At 41.0% G+C, this 17,579-nt stretch overlaps 1 protein-coding gene across 2 annotated transcripts in view; it reads right to left on the bottom strand.

The window, feature by feature from the left end:
• The window catches only part of CSPP1 (centrosome and spindle pole associated protein 1), a 174,015-nt gene that overhangs the window by 21,508 nt on the left and 134,928 nt on the right, over positions 1-17,579 (bottom strand). For both annotated transcript variants that reach the window (XM_030553235.1, XM_030553236.1), the window contains exons 27-29: positions 13,133-13,196; positions 4,949-5,058; positions 4,055-4,205 (exon numbers count right to left, since the gene is read on the bottom strand). In XM_030553235.1, the coding sequence (XP_030409095.1) occupies positions 4,055-4,205; positions 4,949-5,058; positions 13,133-13,196 (325 nt within the window). The remainder of the gene's footprint in view (positions 1-4,054; positions 4,206-4,948; positions 5,059-13,132; positions 13,197-17,579) is intronic.

Here is a 17,579-nt window from a genome sequence, read left to right as displayed (position 1 = left end):
GGTAGGTCGAGACACAGAAAAGGGTATTTATTGCACACATGACAAGGGTCTTTCCACCAGTTTAACAAGGAGAGGCTGCTTTAAGGGACCATTACCACCATGTTCATTTGGTGCCTTGTGAGTAGATACGCTGATTTCAACCACCTTGGAATGGAGGGTAGGTGAAGTCTGGCAAACCACATTAAGTAGGTGCATGAGGCCACGTGTCCCAGAAGTCTGCAGCATGCTCTTACTGATATCTTTGGCTGAGCTTCAAGTGGTTGAAACCACTCTGGGCATCCCAAATGCTCGTAGTCAGGACTATCTTCTCATCACCACAGATGTGGCCACAATGTGTGCCACTGTACTGGATGTATCTAGAACTGTATGTAGGGAAATGCAAGCCAGCAGCTGCCTTTTGTTCATTATAGATTCTAACTCTTCCTTATACTCCATAGGAAACCTGCTTGTAAATTGAGACAGCTTGTCCCAGTGGAAGTAACTGTACTTTGTGAGAAGTACTTCATTATTAGCTACTCTCATTTGAAGACTGGGTGATAAGTAGATTTTACATCCAAATAAGACCAACTTTTCAGGGTCCTTCTCACTAGTTGTTGGCTCGAGAGATCCTTGTTGTTTGGCCTTCTTCTGGACAGCATCTACAACCAGAGATCCTAGCACTGGGTGAGAGCAGAAATACTCAAATCCATTAGAAGAGACTTGATACCTTCAGTCTGTATACTTGGATGAGATCTGCCATAGATCTTTTGCAGGTTGTAACACTAACAGGCTCATCATGTGTACAAATAAGGGTCTACCAGGCAAGGAATGGTGCAGGATGTCCAGCAGATTGTGATTTCTCTTGAACCATCTTCCATAGTATGTTGAGAGCCTCAGCCATACATTAATGAGGTCTTGGAGTGCCTTAAACTGTAAACTGGAGCAGACATCAAAGGGTTTTACTGCTTAATGAGAAAAGATGAGGAAATTGGCAGCCAGGATTAGTTCTTCTCCCTCAGCTGTTTGATCTGTGTCATTCTCCAATCCTACCTCTCTAATATCTGAGACTGCAATACTTGACTGGCTAGCAAAGTCTATACTGGGCTCTTGGGAAAAGGGGATCTAGCTCTGGAAGTGGGGGGGCAGTAGCTGCAGGGTTATGTGAATGAGGTTGCATCCCAGGGCCCCCAATAGGCTCAGGCTGATAGACATATGGGTAATGGACTACGGGACACAGAGGAAGATTCCAGGAGGCCCGTCTTCTATGAGATCCATGTCTTTTCCTACTGAGAGAGCAGTCCCTAGAGTCCTTCCCAGATTCCCATTGGGATCCCCATGGAGGGAAAGCAGGGGGAGTGGGAGAGAAGTCCCTGTTGTGCACCAACAGGGAGGATTAGAGGTGAGGCAATCCCTTCAGGTGTATAAGCATGCTAATAGCCCCTCTACTTGAGTAGAGGATGGCATTGGTAGGGGTTCCTAGCACAGGGGTAGGCAACCTATGGCACATGTGCCGAAGGTGGCACATGAGCTGATTTTCAGTGGCACTCACACTGTCCGGGTCCTGGCCACCAATCCAGGGGACTCTGCATTTTAATTTAATTTTAAATGAAGCTTCTTAAACATTTTTAAAAACCTTATTTACTTTACATACAACAATAGTTTAGTTATATATTATAGACTTATAGAGAAAGATCTTCTAAAAACGTTAAATGTATTACTGGCACGCGAACTTAGAGTGAATAAATGAAGACTCGGCACACCACTTCTGAAAGGTTGCCAACCCTGTCCTAGCATATTAACTGATAAAAGGCTTTCTTTTAATGCCAATGGGCAAAATAAAACTATTTATACCAGAGGTTTACAAACTTTTCTTATTGTGTCTCCCCTTCCAGATCTACCAGCTGCCCACATACTCTTGCCTTTCTCATTGCTGATAATTTTTGTGTTATTCTTAACACTACCTGTCATTAGCCATCTGTCCGTATTCACTGTTTACATACAGATATAGTTGTAGTGTGACATAGACATAGACTATCAGGGTTGGAAGGGACCTCAGGAGATCATCTAGTCCAACCCCCTGCTCAAAGCAGGACAAATCCCTAGACAGTTTTTTTTAGCCCTGTTCCCTAAATGGCCCCCTCCAGGATTGAACTTACACCCTGGGTTTAGCAGGCCATGCTCAAACCACTGAGCTATCCCTCCCCCAAAAAATCTCTCCCTAATTTTGAGCTCAGTTAGACTGAACAGTTGCTGGGCAATTGAACACACGCTGTACAGTGATTGGAGGTGAGGGCTCTGTATGTGAGAGTCTCTAGGTATCTGTTCTCACTGGTACATATTGAGGTAAACTAACTACTGTATTTTATATAACTAATTCCCAGAGTTTTAAAGCTTCATCTGAGTAGCCTACTACGAAAATGCAATCAATAAAATAATTAATAAGCAAAAACCACCATTACACAATTTCTCCCCCATAGTCCCCAGAGGTACCCTCAAGGGTATGCATTTTACAGTTGGGAATCCCTGATCTACATTATCAACACACACCAGTTTACTCATAACTAACAATTCAGTAACAGGACAGTGTTATTGCTAGAAAGCAGGTGGACACAGCAAGGGTTCCATCTTGCTGCCACAAGGGGAAAGAAGGAGCCAAGGGATGGCTGAACCACCTCCATCCTTTATGACCTGGAGTGGAGAGGTGGTCACAAAGACAATGCTGGCCAAAAGAATCCAATCTCACATGAATAAGTCCCATGGGCACCAAGAATGGAATCCACGTGGACAATCACTAAAAGACGGACAGGCTGTGCTTAGATTACACTAAATGCCATTGTAAAATCCAACTTCTTAATCTAGTAAAAATACTACTAGTTAACATAATGGATAATAAGGAAGACCCTCATTCAGAGATATGGCAGTCAAAGTAGCAAAGGAAGAAAAGGTGGACACTGGCTCAAAAAAAGGAAGACCAACCAAGTTATATATAATTAATAGCAACTTTGTTCACACAATACTAAGTGAAACCATGGGTGATTGAACAAGAGAAGAAGTTGGGTAGATAGACAGGAGAGGACTGAATATGGTGAAAATATATTTGAATTATATGGCATAAGGAGGGTTTGGAAAGAGTTTAGCTGCAAAGAAGATAGAAATGAATAGAAGGCAGAGTAAAAGCACAAAAAAAGTCAAACATGGGTTTTTCACCACTGTTGCTCTATTGAATGAAAATTACAGTGAGCCAGTGATGACAGGAACAACTCTGGTTGTAAAAGTGCCATTTGCTACAAAATCAAATACATACAGTTTGTAAAGCATTTTGTGATGCCTTCTGAATAATGGCTGTCAAATAAAAAAAATACTGGTTTTAAAACTGCTTAGACAGGATGTTGATTAGTTTGTACTCAAAGATGGGATTTGAGACTTATGCCAAAGAGTCTTTTCAGTGCAACTGAGTGTGTCCCAAAGTACTGACTGGGGGACAAATCAGTACATGTAATTAAAACCAGACTCTTTCAGAACAAAAAGGAAATGCTTCTCCATAGTCAGCCTGTGGAATTCTTTGTGACAGCAGCTCAGAGTTCAGTACTGCTATTTGAGAATTTTATCACCAACATAATCTGTAGTTACATGTGCCAAAAGTGGAGTAATGAAACATAATACTTCATAGCATGCATTGATCTCCACAGGAGGTAAAAAAAGAATATAGCTTCCATATTCATGGCTCAATTGGCCAGGTGCATTATGGGTTTTATAGAAAGGTTTTAGTTCTTTTCACAGATGCATTTAGATATTAGGTTGTACACCATTATCCTAGTCACAACACAAGTCTTGAGTTGGTATCTCATATCCTTTCATTTTCCTTATTATATCCCTGACCTCTCAAAACTTGCAACAAACTTCATTTCAAACCTTTTTATCAACTGATTTTCCAACAAGCCAGTGATGGAGAATATTAAATTATGTCAAAATAATCTAATTTGACTGTTTTTAGCCAATTTCTTCTTGTTTAGTCTACAAGTAGTTTGCCTGTTAATATCTGTTTCTTTATCTTTAACATCCAACACAATCATACCTAGGTTAACAGATTTCTTCTGCAACTCATTCAGTCTTCGCAATCGTTCCTCATTCCTGGCTTTCAGCTGATCAACATTGAGACTGGAGCTTGAGTGCAAAGAGAAGCTGTCAGGCTGTGGCGGCAGTGACTTGCTAAAAGGGACATCATCCTGCAGATTTAGAAAACACGGGACGATTTCAGTAAATATGACGCTCCTGCTGAAGGGCCACTAGGTATACAACAACTCATTTATACTATGTATATACACATAATCTACAGCCATATAATATGTCGTCTATTGAAATAGGAAACACAGTTATTGTCATCTAATCTACTATATTCTCTCTGACTGTTGCCAATACCAATGTTTCAGAGGAAGATGCAAGAAACTCCACAATAGGCAAATCTTCTTCCAATTCCTAACAGTTAGAAATTAATTTGCCCTGAAAAAGAGGTTTAATATCTCTTCCACGCATTAGCTACTATAACTATAGATATAAATGTCTAATTCCTTTTTGAATCTTGCTAAGTTTTTGGTCTTAATGACATCCTGTGGTAATGAGGTCCAATTTAACTACATATGTTTAAAAAAAGGATTTCCTTTCATCAGATTTCAGTTGTCACCTTTTGATTTCATTGATTGTTCCTTTGTTCTTGTGTTATAAAAGAGAACAGAAGCTCCCAATCCACCTTCTCGATACTGTACCAATCATTATTTTATATACTTTTATCATGTCCCCTCTTATTAGTCACCTTTGTAAAGTAAACTACCCCAGTCTTCTCAATCTCTCTATACAACAGTTTTTCCATACCACTACTCGTATTAGTCTCTCCTCTCAGAAACCCCTGAGATTTCTCCATCAAATGCAAAAGAGAGGTGCAGGGGTGGGAGGAGAAATATTTCATACATACAGTAAATTCCATTGCTTTCTTCTTTATTCGTCTCCTTTCCCTTGCAGATGGTGGTGGCTGTGAAGATAAATTAACTTCTTCGAAAGCTGGAAAGGTTTCCCCATTAGTGCCTGGAAAAGGGAAAGTGAACAAATCTCTCAAGAAAATCAATCACCACTGTGATAAGTCTGATTACATTAGTTGTTAAACAAGCAGTGCTAATATAACCCACACAACTTGACACAGATACACCAAACAAAGAAATACCTTTCATCGGGACACCCCATGGGGAACCACTAAGCTTAGTGATACTGCATAACAATAACTTGTATATAATGGGTATGTGTGATGCTTTTCAGAGGACCCAGAAAGGCTCCTCACTACCAGCTGCCCTTAGAATGAGGAAGCCTTGTTGTACCTGTCAGAGGTCAGCTCCCAATTCTGCTGGCCACGAGCAACACAAGCACTCCCCTTCCAGGCTTAAGCAGGCCCTCCTCTCTCTCTACATGTCAGTGATAGGCACACTCCAACCCTCGAGCTCTCCAAATATCTTCCTGGAGCAATGAGTTGCTTCCAAAGGAACAATACACACCAGCTTACCAGTTACCCTTCAGATCACCACTCCATTTAACCCACAACACTTACATTTACACTGAAATCAAGCAAATGTTTATTTAATAAAGCCTGGACATTAAAATAATAGCAAGTGGAAATACTGGAAACAAACAGTTACACACAAAATAAAATCATAACATGTCTTCTAGGGCCTGGACTCAATTAACAACATGCTGTCTCGTCTAATGAAGTTTAGCTCACCTAAAGTCTTAGCAGTGTTTTCCAGCCAGGGTGGCTGTGATATTCCTTTTGCAAGACAGAACACACTGACAGTTCCTCTCCTCAGTGAAGGATTCTGGGTGTACTTCAGAACCCACAAATTATACCCCAAAATCCATGGTCTTTAATCAAACATGATGCCCCCTGCTGCGTTTGTTTTTTCCTGAAGATCTTCTCTTATGTGAATTCACAATCTCTTCATTAGCATCAGGCTCAGTAATGTAAAAAGTCTAAACTGTAAGCCACAATACATTTAACTAACCAGAGAAAATGAGCATCTAACTACTCCTGACTAAACAGAACCTGTTTAAATCACCCTCTGGTGACCCGTCTTAACTCACATACCCGAAGAACAGAATTTTCAGTATAGACAGATAACTATTTAAATATCATCCATACAGACATCTTGCAATGATTAAGATGACCAATGTGTTACTGGCTGTTAGTAGATACTTCACTGACATCGTTCAGCTCACTATTATGCAGATATCAGACCCAGGGATCCCTGTAAACTCCTGTACACCTCTTATGCCCTCTGCCAGTTGGGGCTTTTGGTATTTCTGTTTATAAGGGAGATCTATGGGTGATTGTGTTCCTTAACAACTTTCTGTAATCAGACTTCTTGATCGTATCTGAGTTCTTAACATATTATTATGTAATCAGGCTAAGCCCCACTTGTATTAACAAGCCCCCCAAAACTATTCAAACAGGATCAAGTTACAAATATGTATCCTCTGACTAATATAGATGTACCCTCAAGTGGTGTTTATGTCCTTCATGTCTTTCTCATGATGATCCTGTCTTCCTTTAACAACAGTTTTCAATCCCTCCTTTGCTGTGAAACACACACAGTGTATGAAACTTGTCTCCACTGCCTATTTCAGGCTCCTGGTTTCCATCTTTTATGCCCAACAACGTAAGTTTGGTATCTGGTGCAGGCCTTGCTAGAGCGCTACGCATGGCTAACAGTATGAACCAAAGGCAGTGAACCAAAATAGGCCTTGTCAGAAGTGTAACATCTAAGTATCACCTAACCAACTAAGCACATTCCTGACTGGAAAAGACGGTACAAGAACAAACAGACCCCTCATAAAGGTACAGATGAAAATGTTTTGTTCGTACTATAGGGTACAAGGTGGTAACAACAACAAGGTGGAATGTAATATGTAACTGGGTTGGCAACAATGTATAAAAGGAGAAGTCATAGGAGGGGCATCTTTGTCCTGGCCTAGGAGATGACACTATGTTAAGGACAACAAAGAGTCCTGTGGCACCTTACAGACTAACAGATATTTGGAGCATAAGCTTTCATGGGTAAATACCCACTTCATCAGGTGCCACAGGACTCTTTGTTGCTTTTTTACAGATACAGACTAACAAGGCTACCCCTCTGATACTATGTCGAAAGAGAGGACTACCGTGTCGCAGGTATACCTGAAGTTCTCACAACCTTTTTTAGCATTTTGTAACATACTTTCAAGCAACATGGAAAGAAGAATTGGAACAAATAAGTTGTGATTGTTTGCATTACTTTTTGATTTCATAATACTTAGCCAGCTAACTCAAGTATTAAATAAAAGCCACAAGAGCTCTGTGTAAGCTTGATGTTTGTTTCTTTCACTAACAAAAATTAGTCTAATAGATGAAGATATTACTCATATACCTTGTCTCTATAACTAAAAATATCATTTAAAAGTCAACCTTAAAAACACCAGTATTTTCGGTGACTATACATAACAATACCATCGTTCTTAGTTTCTGAAATATTTCCACAGTATATTGTGATAAAATCACATGCTTACCAGAAGAACAAAGAATAGAAGCATTTATTTCACCTCTGCTTCTTATCACAACCTGTTTCAGAGCCAAAGATGTTTAAAGTAAGAGGAGGTTACTAACCTTCCGGGAGATTACTAACCTGCATGGTCCTTATCTGTATTCCACAGTGGGATTACACATGCACACCATAACCCTGGAGCCAGAGAAATGAAAAGTAGTGTCCATTGGTGTGTGCATGTGCCCTGGCTCACCTTGTGCCTCTGAGCAAGGTGATAAAGGGTTGGGCAGATCGACTGCCTCTCCAGTTCCTTGTCCATCGGGAATCAGAGAAGATCCGCAGCAGTGGGGAAGGAGCGCAGTTAGTGGAATACAGATAGGGACCATGCATTTCGAAGAACCTCCAGTTACAGGTAAGCAACCTCCTTTTCTTCTCTGAGTGATGGTCCCTACTGTATTGCACTACGGGTGATTGACAAACAGTACCTAAGTAGGAGGAGGGTGCAAGGATATGGATGGTAGGCTTGAGCAGAGAACCACTGACCTGAAGGCGGCATCAGCAGCAGAGTCATGTCTCAGGGCATAATGCCTCGCAAACGTGTGAATAGAACATATCAAGATATATGTTGGGAAAATAATACAGCGGGGCACAGGCTATCCAATAAGTTCTTGGACTGCATTGCAGACAACTTTTTATTTCAGAAGGTTGAAAAAGCTACTGGGGGAAGCTGTTCTAGATTTGATTTTAACAAATAGGAAGGAATGCATTGAGAATTTGAAGGTGGAAGGCAGCTTGGGTGAAAGTGATCATGAAATCATAAGAGTTCACGATTCTTAGGAAGGGCAGAAGGGAGGACAGCAAAATAGAGACAATGGATTTCAGGAAGGTGGATTTTGGTAAGCTCAGAGAGCTGATAGGTAAGGTCCCATGGGAATCAAGACTGAGGAGAAAAGCAACTGAGGAGAGTTGGCAGTTTTTCAAAGGGACCTTATTAAGGGCCCAAAAGCAAGCTATTCCGCTGGGTAGAAAAGAGAGAAATGTGGCAAAAGACCACCTTGGCTTAACCACAAGATCTGTATGATCTAAAAAATAAAAAGGAGTCTCATAAAAAATGGAAACTAGGACAAATTACAAAGGATGAATATAGACAAACAACACAGGAATGCAGGGACAAGATTAGAAAGGCAAAGGCACAAAATGAGCTCAAACTAGCTACAGGGATAAAGGGAAACAAGAAGACTTTTTATCAATACATTAGAAGCAAGAGGAAGACCAAGGACAGGGTAGGCCCACTGCTCATTGAGGAGGGAGAAATAGTTACAGGAAACTTGGAAATGCAGAGATGCTTAATGACTTCTTTGTTCGGTCTTCACTGAGAATTCTGAAGAAATGCCTAACATAGTGAAGGCTAATGGGAAAGGGGTAGGTTTAGAAGATAAAATAAAAACACGAACAAGTAAAATCACTTAGAAAAGTTAGATGCCTGCAACTTACCAGGGCCTGATGAAATGCATCCTAGAACACTCAAGGAGCTAATAGAGGAGATATCTGAGCCTCCAGCTATTATCTTTGGAAAATCATGGGAGACAGGAGAGATTCCAGAAGACTGGAAAAGGGCAAATATAATGCCCATCTATAAAAAGGGAAATAAAAACAACCCATGAAACTACAGACCAGTTAGTTTAACTTCTGTGCCAGGGAAGATAATGGAGCAAGTAATTAAGGAAATCATCTGAAAACACTTGGAAGGTGGTAAGGTGACAGGGAATAGCCAGCATGGAGTTGTAAAGAACAAATCAAGTCAAACCAATCTGATAGCTCTCTTTGATAGGATAACGAGTCTTGTGGATAAGGGAAAAGTGGTGGATGTGGTATATCTAGACTTTAGTGAGGCATTTGGTACCGTCTTGCATGATATTCTTATCAATAAACTAGGCAAATACAACTTAGATGGGGCTACTATAAGGTGCATAACTGGCTGGATAGCCATACTCAGAGAGTAGTTATTAATGGTTCCCAATCCTGCTGGAAAGGTATAACAAGTGGGGTTCTGCAGGGGGTCTGTTTTGGGACAGGCTCTGTTCAGTATCTTCATCAACGACTTAGATATTGGCATAGAAAGTACGCTTATCAAGTTTGCAGATGATAGCAAACTGGGAGGGATTGCAACTGCTTTGGAGGATAGGGTCATAATTCAAAATGATCTGGACAACTTGGAGAAATGGTCTGAGGTAAACAGGATGAAGTTTAATAAAGACAACTACAAAGTGCTCCACTTAGGAAGGAACAATCAGTTTCACACATACAGAATGGGAAGAGACTGTCTAGGAAGGAGTACGGCAAAAAGGGATCTAGGGGTTATAGTGGACCACAAGCTAAATATGAGTCAACAGGGTGATTCTGTTGCAAAAAAAAGCAAACATGATTCTGGGATGCATTAACAGATGTGTTGTGAGCAAGACACAACAAGTCATTCTTCCACTCTACTCTGCGCTGGTTAGGCCTCAACTGGAGTATTGTGTCCAGTTCTGGGCACCGCGTTTCAAGAAAGATGTGGAGAAATTGGAGAGGGTCCAGAGAAGAGCAACAAGAATGATTAAAGGTCTAGAGAACATGACCTGTGAAGGAAAGCTGAAAGAATTGGGTCTGGAAAAGAGAAGACTGAGAGGGGACATGATAGCAGTTTTCAGGTATCTAAAAGGGTGTCATAAGGAGGAGGGAGAAAACTTGTTCTTCTTAGCCTCTAAGGATAGAACAAGAAGGAAAGGGCTTAAGCTGCAGCAAGGGAGGTTTAGATTGGACATTCGGAAAAAGTTCCTAACTGTCAGGGTGGTTAAACACTGGAATAAATTGCCTAGGGAGGTTGTGGAATCTCCATCTTTGGAGATATTTAAGAGTAGGTTAGATAAATGTCTATCAGGAATGGTCTAGACAGTATTTGGTCCTGCCATGAGGGCAGTGGACTGAACTCAATGACCTCTTGAGGCCCTTCCAGTTCTAGAATCTAGGAATCCATGACCTCCACATGGCCACTATGCTGATGTCCAGGAGGCGTACATCCTGAAGAAAAGCCTTTGGTTGAGGGAGGTTTGAGAACTGATAAAGGAGTAGAATGCATCCAGATACCCATGTGGAGATTCTCCTGGTGGAGATGGCATGCCTTCTGATGCTCTCTGCTATGGCGACAGTCTCCAAGATTTCCTGATTGATATTGTTCTGTACAAGTAAAAGGCCAAGGCTTGTTAAACACCAAGGGAATGGAATCTTTGTTCTTCTGTGGAAGCATGCAGTTTCGGGAAGAACATGAGTGAGTTAATGTATTGGTTAAGATGAAATTCCAAAATTATTTTGGAGATAAATTTGTGGTATAATGCAAAGAAACTATCTTTACGGAATACAGTTTATGGAGAGTCTGCCATCTTTGCTCCCAGTTCACCAACCCTTCCTGCTGACGTAATAGCTACAAGAAAGGTGAACTTCATGGACAGGAGGGACACGGAGCAAGTAGTTAAAGGCTCAAAGGACGGGGGGGGGGGTATTGTTAGCACTGAGAGAATGAGATTCAGGTCCCACTGGGAGAGATTCTTCTGAATAGGCAGGAAAGTCTTTCCGGAATTCATAGTTTAGTAGATATATGAAAATCGAGTAGCCTCGAGCCAGTGAATGACATGCACTAATCACTGCTAAGTGGACTGATGAGGAGCTGATGGATAGACCCAAGGTCTTCAAAGATAGGATACAGTCTAAGATGAGAGGAATATCTGTAATCTCTGGCAGGACGCCTCTTTGTTGTGTCCAAGATGAGAAGCATTTCCATTTAGATAGGAAACATTTCCCAGCGGAGTCTTTTCTGCTATTAGAGAGGATGTCTCATGCAGATGAGGAACATGAATGTTCTAGGGATTCCACCCATCCAAATATCACACCCTGAGGTGAAGTGGTCATGAACTGGGGTGTTTGATCTTGCCATTGCATTGGGTCAGGAACCCAGAGAATATTGAGAGGATAACTGATGGGCAAAATGACATACGCAGGAGGCTGGGGAACCAGAAGTGTCTGGGCCAGAAGGGGACCTTGCTATGTTCTGTCAGATCTTGTGTAGAACTTGTGGCAGGAGTAGCATCAGAGAACAGGCATAGTTGAACTGATCTGACCAGGTAAGAAGCAGTGCATTGCTCTGGCAGCGGTGACCTGGGGCTCCTCTGGAGCAATACGCGGTGCATTTGCTGTTTGTTTGAGAAGTGAATTGATTGGGGTGTGCAGCACCATGTTGTGAAGTTTCCATTCGTGGTGAGTGTTCATGTCTGCTGAAGCAGTCTGTGAGCATATTCTGCTTACCCAGAAGGCAGGCTGTTGATACGGTGATGTGATTGCTGACACACTGCTTCCTGAGGCTTACCACTTCTGCACACAGGGAAGCAGATCTTCTTCTCTCTTGCTTGTTGATGTAGAAGACAGGCATTTGTTCTCCAACATTATAAGGACATGGTAAGTGCAGATGAATGGGAGACAAGACTTGTATGCCCTCCATACTAGTTCTGACCTTTGCTGGTTGTACAGTGGTTTTTGGGATGTGCACAAATGGGGATTATAACAAAACCACAAAATTCACTTAAGCACTACAGTGGTGTACAGCTGTAGGGCCTGATCTTTTTAAGTGCACACAAGCCTTATGAAATCTAACAAAAGAATATTTATCTAGCAATATTGTTGTGTATTTCACTGCTGATCATTTTAGCAGAAACATCCAGATAACTTGCTTATCTCACAATCTCAAATTGCCTCCCATCGTTCCCCAGGTGCCAAAAGTCCCATTGTCCGCTACCAACTTGCCAAAACATCCAGATTCACCTGGACAATTTCAAAACAAATATCTGATGTACTGAAAGTTTAAAATGTGGGGAGAGCATAAAATAAATGGAATTTGATAACAAAATAGGCCATAATGTTTAACATGTTAAAACTTCAATTCTTTACAAAAATGAAGCTTATGGGGAATACTCATTCAGTGGCATCACAATGCTGCAGAATCTGGAGATAATGTAATGGAATTTAGGTCCAGCTAGAGATGTGGCTCATATAAAAGATAATGCTAAATTTCAGTCCGGGGAATCAATTTAATTTGAATGGCTTGTTAATCTTAATTAGTAGAATGGATTTAGGCTATTTGTTCTGTTTCCATTTCATTTCCATTTCCAACTTCAATCAAACAAGACTTTGGGTAGTTGAAGGACAAGTAAGAATTCTTACACTGTGTCTAAAATAAAACTGCAAGCTATTATGGCACATTAAGGTCTGAAAACGATTACAGTAACAATAGAGCTATATAGTACAGCACTGACGAAAAGCAAAGCACAGAAAGGAGAACAAAAAGGAGTAGGTGATTACATTAACATCCGCTTTTTTAAGTTAGAGAGGACTTTCCCAACACATATAATTAGGGCTGACAATTACCAACTCCACTGGAAAAGTCTACTGGTTTGAGACTTAAAATACAGGCATAATCACTTAGTCTGAGAACAATAATACCACCATATCAAATGTCATGTTGAACATAAACATAAATACTGCTAAATATAGAGGCATAAACTCACCAATGAAAGCACTCTCAGATTCCAATAGTGAATTTTTCAAGAATTCACTGGATTCATTTCTGAACTAAAAAAGTAAAACAGAAGACACTCAGTTCAGCTGTACTAGTGTCTAAGTGGTTTTTTGATTTGTTTTGTTTGGTTGGGGGGCTTTCTTGCTTTTTGCTTGCTAGTTTGTTTAGTATTCTAGTGGTTCTGAAAAGTGCCAGATTGATGGTACTGGAAATTAGAGAAACAAAATGGGTGAGGTAATATCTTTTATTGGACCAACTTCTGTTCATAAAAGATACAAGCTTTTGAGCAACACAGAGCAGCTAACAGGGGAGTTTTGCCACGGACTTCTCCAGGTGAAGGAGCAATGACGTGACTCGTGGGGTAAGTTGTCATGTCTGTTGTGTGTGTATTTGTGTTTGTTGTGGTGTGCTTGCTGCTGGACTGAAATATACCATGTGGTCTGTTTGTTTGGGGATGGTGTGCTGAACGTGTGGTTGTGAACCAAGTGGCCTGATAGGCAAGGCTGAGAGCTTCTTAATGAGGCTTTGATCCCTATGCCCTTCAGCTTCCATCAGCCCTTAACCAGAGGGCGGGGCTACTCAGGAAGACCAGGGCTTTAAAAAGCCCGCTCCTAAGCAACCAGAGGAGCAAACAGGAGTGAACAGGAGCATCTAACAGATGATGATGTGGTATCCTCTCACGTAACATTCCTTAAACTTCTTTAAACGTAAGCCACACAAAAAAAAAAAAACCTGATAAAAACAAAACCTCAACAAAGGAACTAACTTCAGGAATAAAAAGATAATGTAGGCAGAAGTCCAGCAACAGAGTGAAGGCTACCCAGTTTATTGCACCCAATGCAGAATGTATGATTACCTGTCCAATAGGCAGGTGGCATGTGTGTGCATTTGGTGCAAGGAGCTCCTGGCCCTCAAAGACCATGTAAAGGCTTTAAAGGCCAGGGTGTCTGAGCTGGAGGAGCTAAGGGAGACAGAGGTACACAGATGAGACTTTCCGAGACACAATAGAATGGCCCCACCCTCTGTCTGACAGCCCCTCTGTGCTGTTGAGGAGGATGAAGACCTCAGGGAAAGAGCAGCAAAGAGTCCTGTGGCACCTTACAGACTAACAGATGTATTGGAGCATGAGCTTTCGTGGGTGAATACTCACTATGTCGGATGCAGGGAAAGAGAGCATCCAACTAGAGCAGAGGGAAGCAATCCCATAATTGGGACCCTCCTTCCAGATGATGATGTGGTATCCTCTCACACTGAGGATACCTCTCCAGGGGAGGGAACTCCAGTTATCAGGAAAAGACAAGTATTAGTAATGGGCAATTCGATCATTAGAAACATAGATAGCTGGGTTTGAGATGATTGGGAGAACCGCATGGTGACTTGCCTGTCTGTGGATCTCTTGAGACATCTAGATAGACTTATGTGTAGTGCTGGAGAAGAGCTGATCGTCGTGGTACATGTAGGTACCAATGATATAGGGAGGGATAGGACAGAGGTCCTGGAGGTCAAATTTAGGCTGCTAGGTAAAAGATTGTGGTCCAGGACCTCCATGGTAGCATTCTCTGAAATGCTTCCAGTTCCACATGCAGGGACAGTTAAGCAGGCAGAACTGCAGGGTCTCAATGTGTGGATGAGACGATGGTGCAGGGAAGAGGGTTTCAATTACTTAGGAACTGGGGAAACTTTTGGGAAAAGGAGAGCCTATACAGGAATACAGGAAGGATGGGCTCCAGCCAAACCAAAATGGAACCAGATTTCTGCACTTAAAATTTAAAAGGTTGTAGAGCAGTTTTTAAACTAACGGCTGTGGGAAAGCCGACAGGTGCAGAGGATGACATGGTTTGGACAGAGACACTCCTTACAGGAGGATCTTTTAATGGAGATTCCCTATGTCCTAATAAGGAGAAGAGGATGGAAGATGATAAAATACAGGCAGGCTCTGATGAGAAGCAGTCAAATGAAAAAAGTCTCATTCAATGACATCATATAATGGGAGACAGCTAAAAAGTGACAAGCTTTTCAAGTGCTTCTATACCAATGCTAGTAGTCTAAATAATAAGATGGGTGAACTAGAGTGCCTCATATAATATGAGGATATAGATATCATAGGCATCACAGAAACTTGGTGGAATGAGGATAATCAGTGGGACACAGTAATACCAGGGTACAAAATATATTGGAAAGATAGAACAGGTTGTGCTGGTTAGGGAGTGGCACTATATGTGAAAGAAAGCATAGAATTAAATGAAGTAAAAATCTTTAATGAACCAAACCGTACCATAGAATCTCTATGGATAGTAATTCCATGCTCGAATAATAATATAGCAGTAGGGGCATATTACTGAGCACCTGACCAGGATGGTGATAGTGACTGTGAAATGCTCAGGGAGATTAGACAGGCTATTAAAATAAAAACATCAATAATAATGGGGGATTTCAACTATCCTCATATTGACTGGGTACATGTCACCTCAAGACGGGATGGAGAGAGAAAGTTTCTTGACTCCTTAAATGACTGCTTCTTGAAGCAGCTAGTCCTTGAACCTACAAGAGGAGAGGTGATTCTTGATTTAGTCCTAAGTGGAGCACTGGATCAAGTCCAAGAGTTGAATATAGCTGGACCACTGGTAATAGTGACCACCATATAATTAAATTTAACATCCCTGTGGCAGGGAAAACATCACAGCAGCCCAACACTGTAGCATTTAATTTCAGAAAGGGGAACTACACAGAAATGAGTAGGTTAGTTAAACAGAAATTAAAAGGTACAGCACTAAAAGTAAAATCCCTGCAAGCTGCATGGAAACTTTAAAAAGACACCATAATGGAGGCTCAACTTAAATGTATACCCCAAAATAAAAAATATAGTGAGAACCAAAAAGAGCCATTGTGGCTAAACAACAAAGTAAAAGAAGCAGTGAGAGGCAAAAAAGCATCCATTAAAAAGTGGAAGTTAAATCCTAGTGAGGAAAATAGAAAGGAGCATAAACTCTGGCAAATGAAGTGTAAAAACACAATTAGGAAGGCCAAAAACAAATTTGAAGAACAGTTAGCCAAAGACTCAAAAAGTAATAGCAACATTTTTTTTAAGTACATCAGAAGCAGAAAGCCTACTAAACAACCAGTGGAGCCACTGGATGATCAAGATGCTAAAGGAGCACTCAAGGACGATAAGGCCATTGAGGAGAAACTGAATGAATTCTTTGCATCGGTTTTCAAGGTTGAGGATGTGAGGGAGATTCCCAAACCCAAGCCATTCCTTTTAGGTGACAAATCTGAGGAACTGTCCCAGATTGAGTTGTCATTAGAGGAGGTTTCTGAACAAACTGATAAACAAAACAGTAAAATCACCAGGACCTGATGGTATTCACCCAAGAGTTCTGAAGGAACTCAAATCTGAAATTGCAGGACTACTAAATGTCATCTGAAATCTAACACTTAAATCAGCTTCTGTACCAAATGACTGGAGGATACCTAATGTGACACCAATTTTTAAAAAGGGCTCCAGAGGTGATCCTGGCAATTACAGGCAGGTAAACCTGACTTCAGTACCGGGCAAATTGGTTGAAACTATAGTAAAGAACAAAATTGTCAGAGACATAGATGAACATAATTTGTGAACAGGTTTTTCGTAAAGGGAAATCATTGCTCACCAATCTACTAGAATTCTTTGAGGGGGGTCAACAAGCATGTGGACAAGAGTGATCCAGTGGATATAGTGTACCTAGATTTACAGAAAACCTTTGACAATGTCCCTCAGCAGAGGCTATCAAGCAAAGGAAGCAGTCATGGGATCAGAGGGAAGGTCATCTCATGGATCAATAACTGGTTAAAAGAGTAGAAATAAATGGTCAGTTTTCAGAGAGGAGAGATGTAAATAGTGGTGTCCCCCAGGAGTCTGTACTGGGCTCAGTCCTAGTCAACATATTCATAAATGATCTGGAAAAAGGGGTACATAGTGAGGAGGCAAAGTCTGCAGATGATACAAAATTAATCAAGATAGTTAAGTCCCACGCAGATTGCGAAGAGCTACAAAAGGATCTCTCAAAACTGGGTGACTGGGTAACAAAATGGCAGATGAAATTCAATGTTGATAAATGAAAAGTAATGCACATTGGAAAACATAATGATGGAGTCTAAATTAGGTGGTACCACTCAAGAAAAAGATCTTGGAGACATTGTGGATAGTTCTCTGAAAACATTCACTCAATGTGCAGTGACAGTCAAAAAAGTGAACAGAATGTTGGGAATCATTAAGAAAGGGATAGATAATAAGATAGAAAACATTATATTGCCTCTATATAAATCCATAGAATGCCCACATTTGAACACTGTGTGCAGATATGGTCACCCCATTTCAAAAAGGATATTTTGGAATTGAAAAACGTTCAGCAAAGGGTAACAAAAATGATCAGGGGTATGGAACAGCTGCCATATCA

This window comes from Gopherus evgoodei, chromosome 2, assembly GCF_007399415.2.
Source record: "Gopherus evgoodei ecotype Sinaloan lineage chromosome 2, rGopEvg1_v1.p, whole genome shotgun sequence".
NCBI lineage: Eukaryota > Metazoa > Chordata > Testudines > Testudinidae > Gopherus > Gopherus evgoodei.
This window is presented reverse-complemented; position numbering and strand designations above follow the sequence as displayed.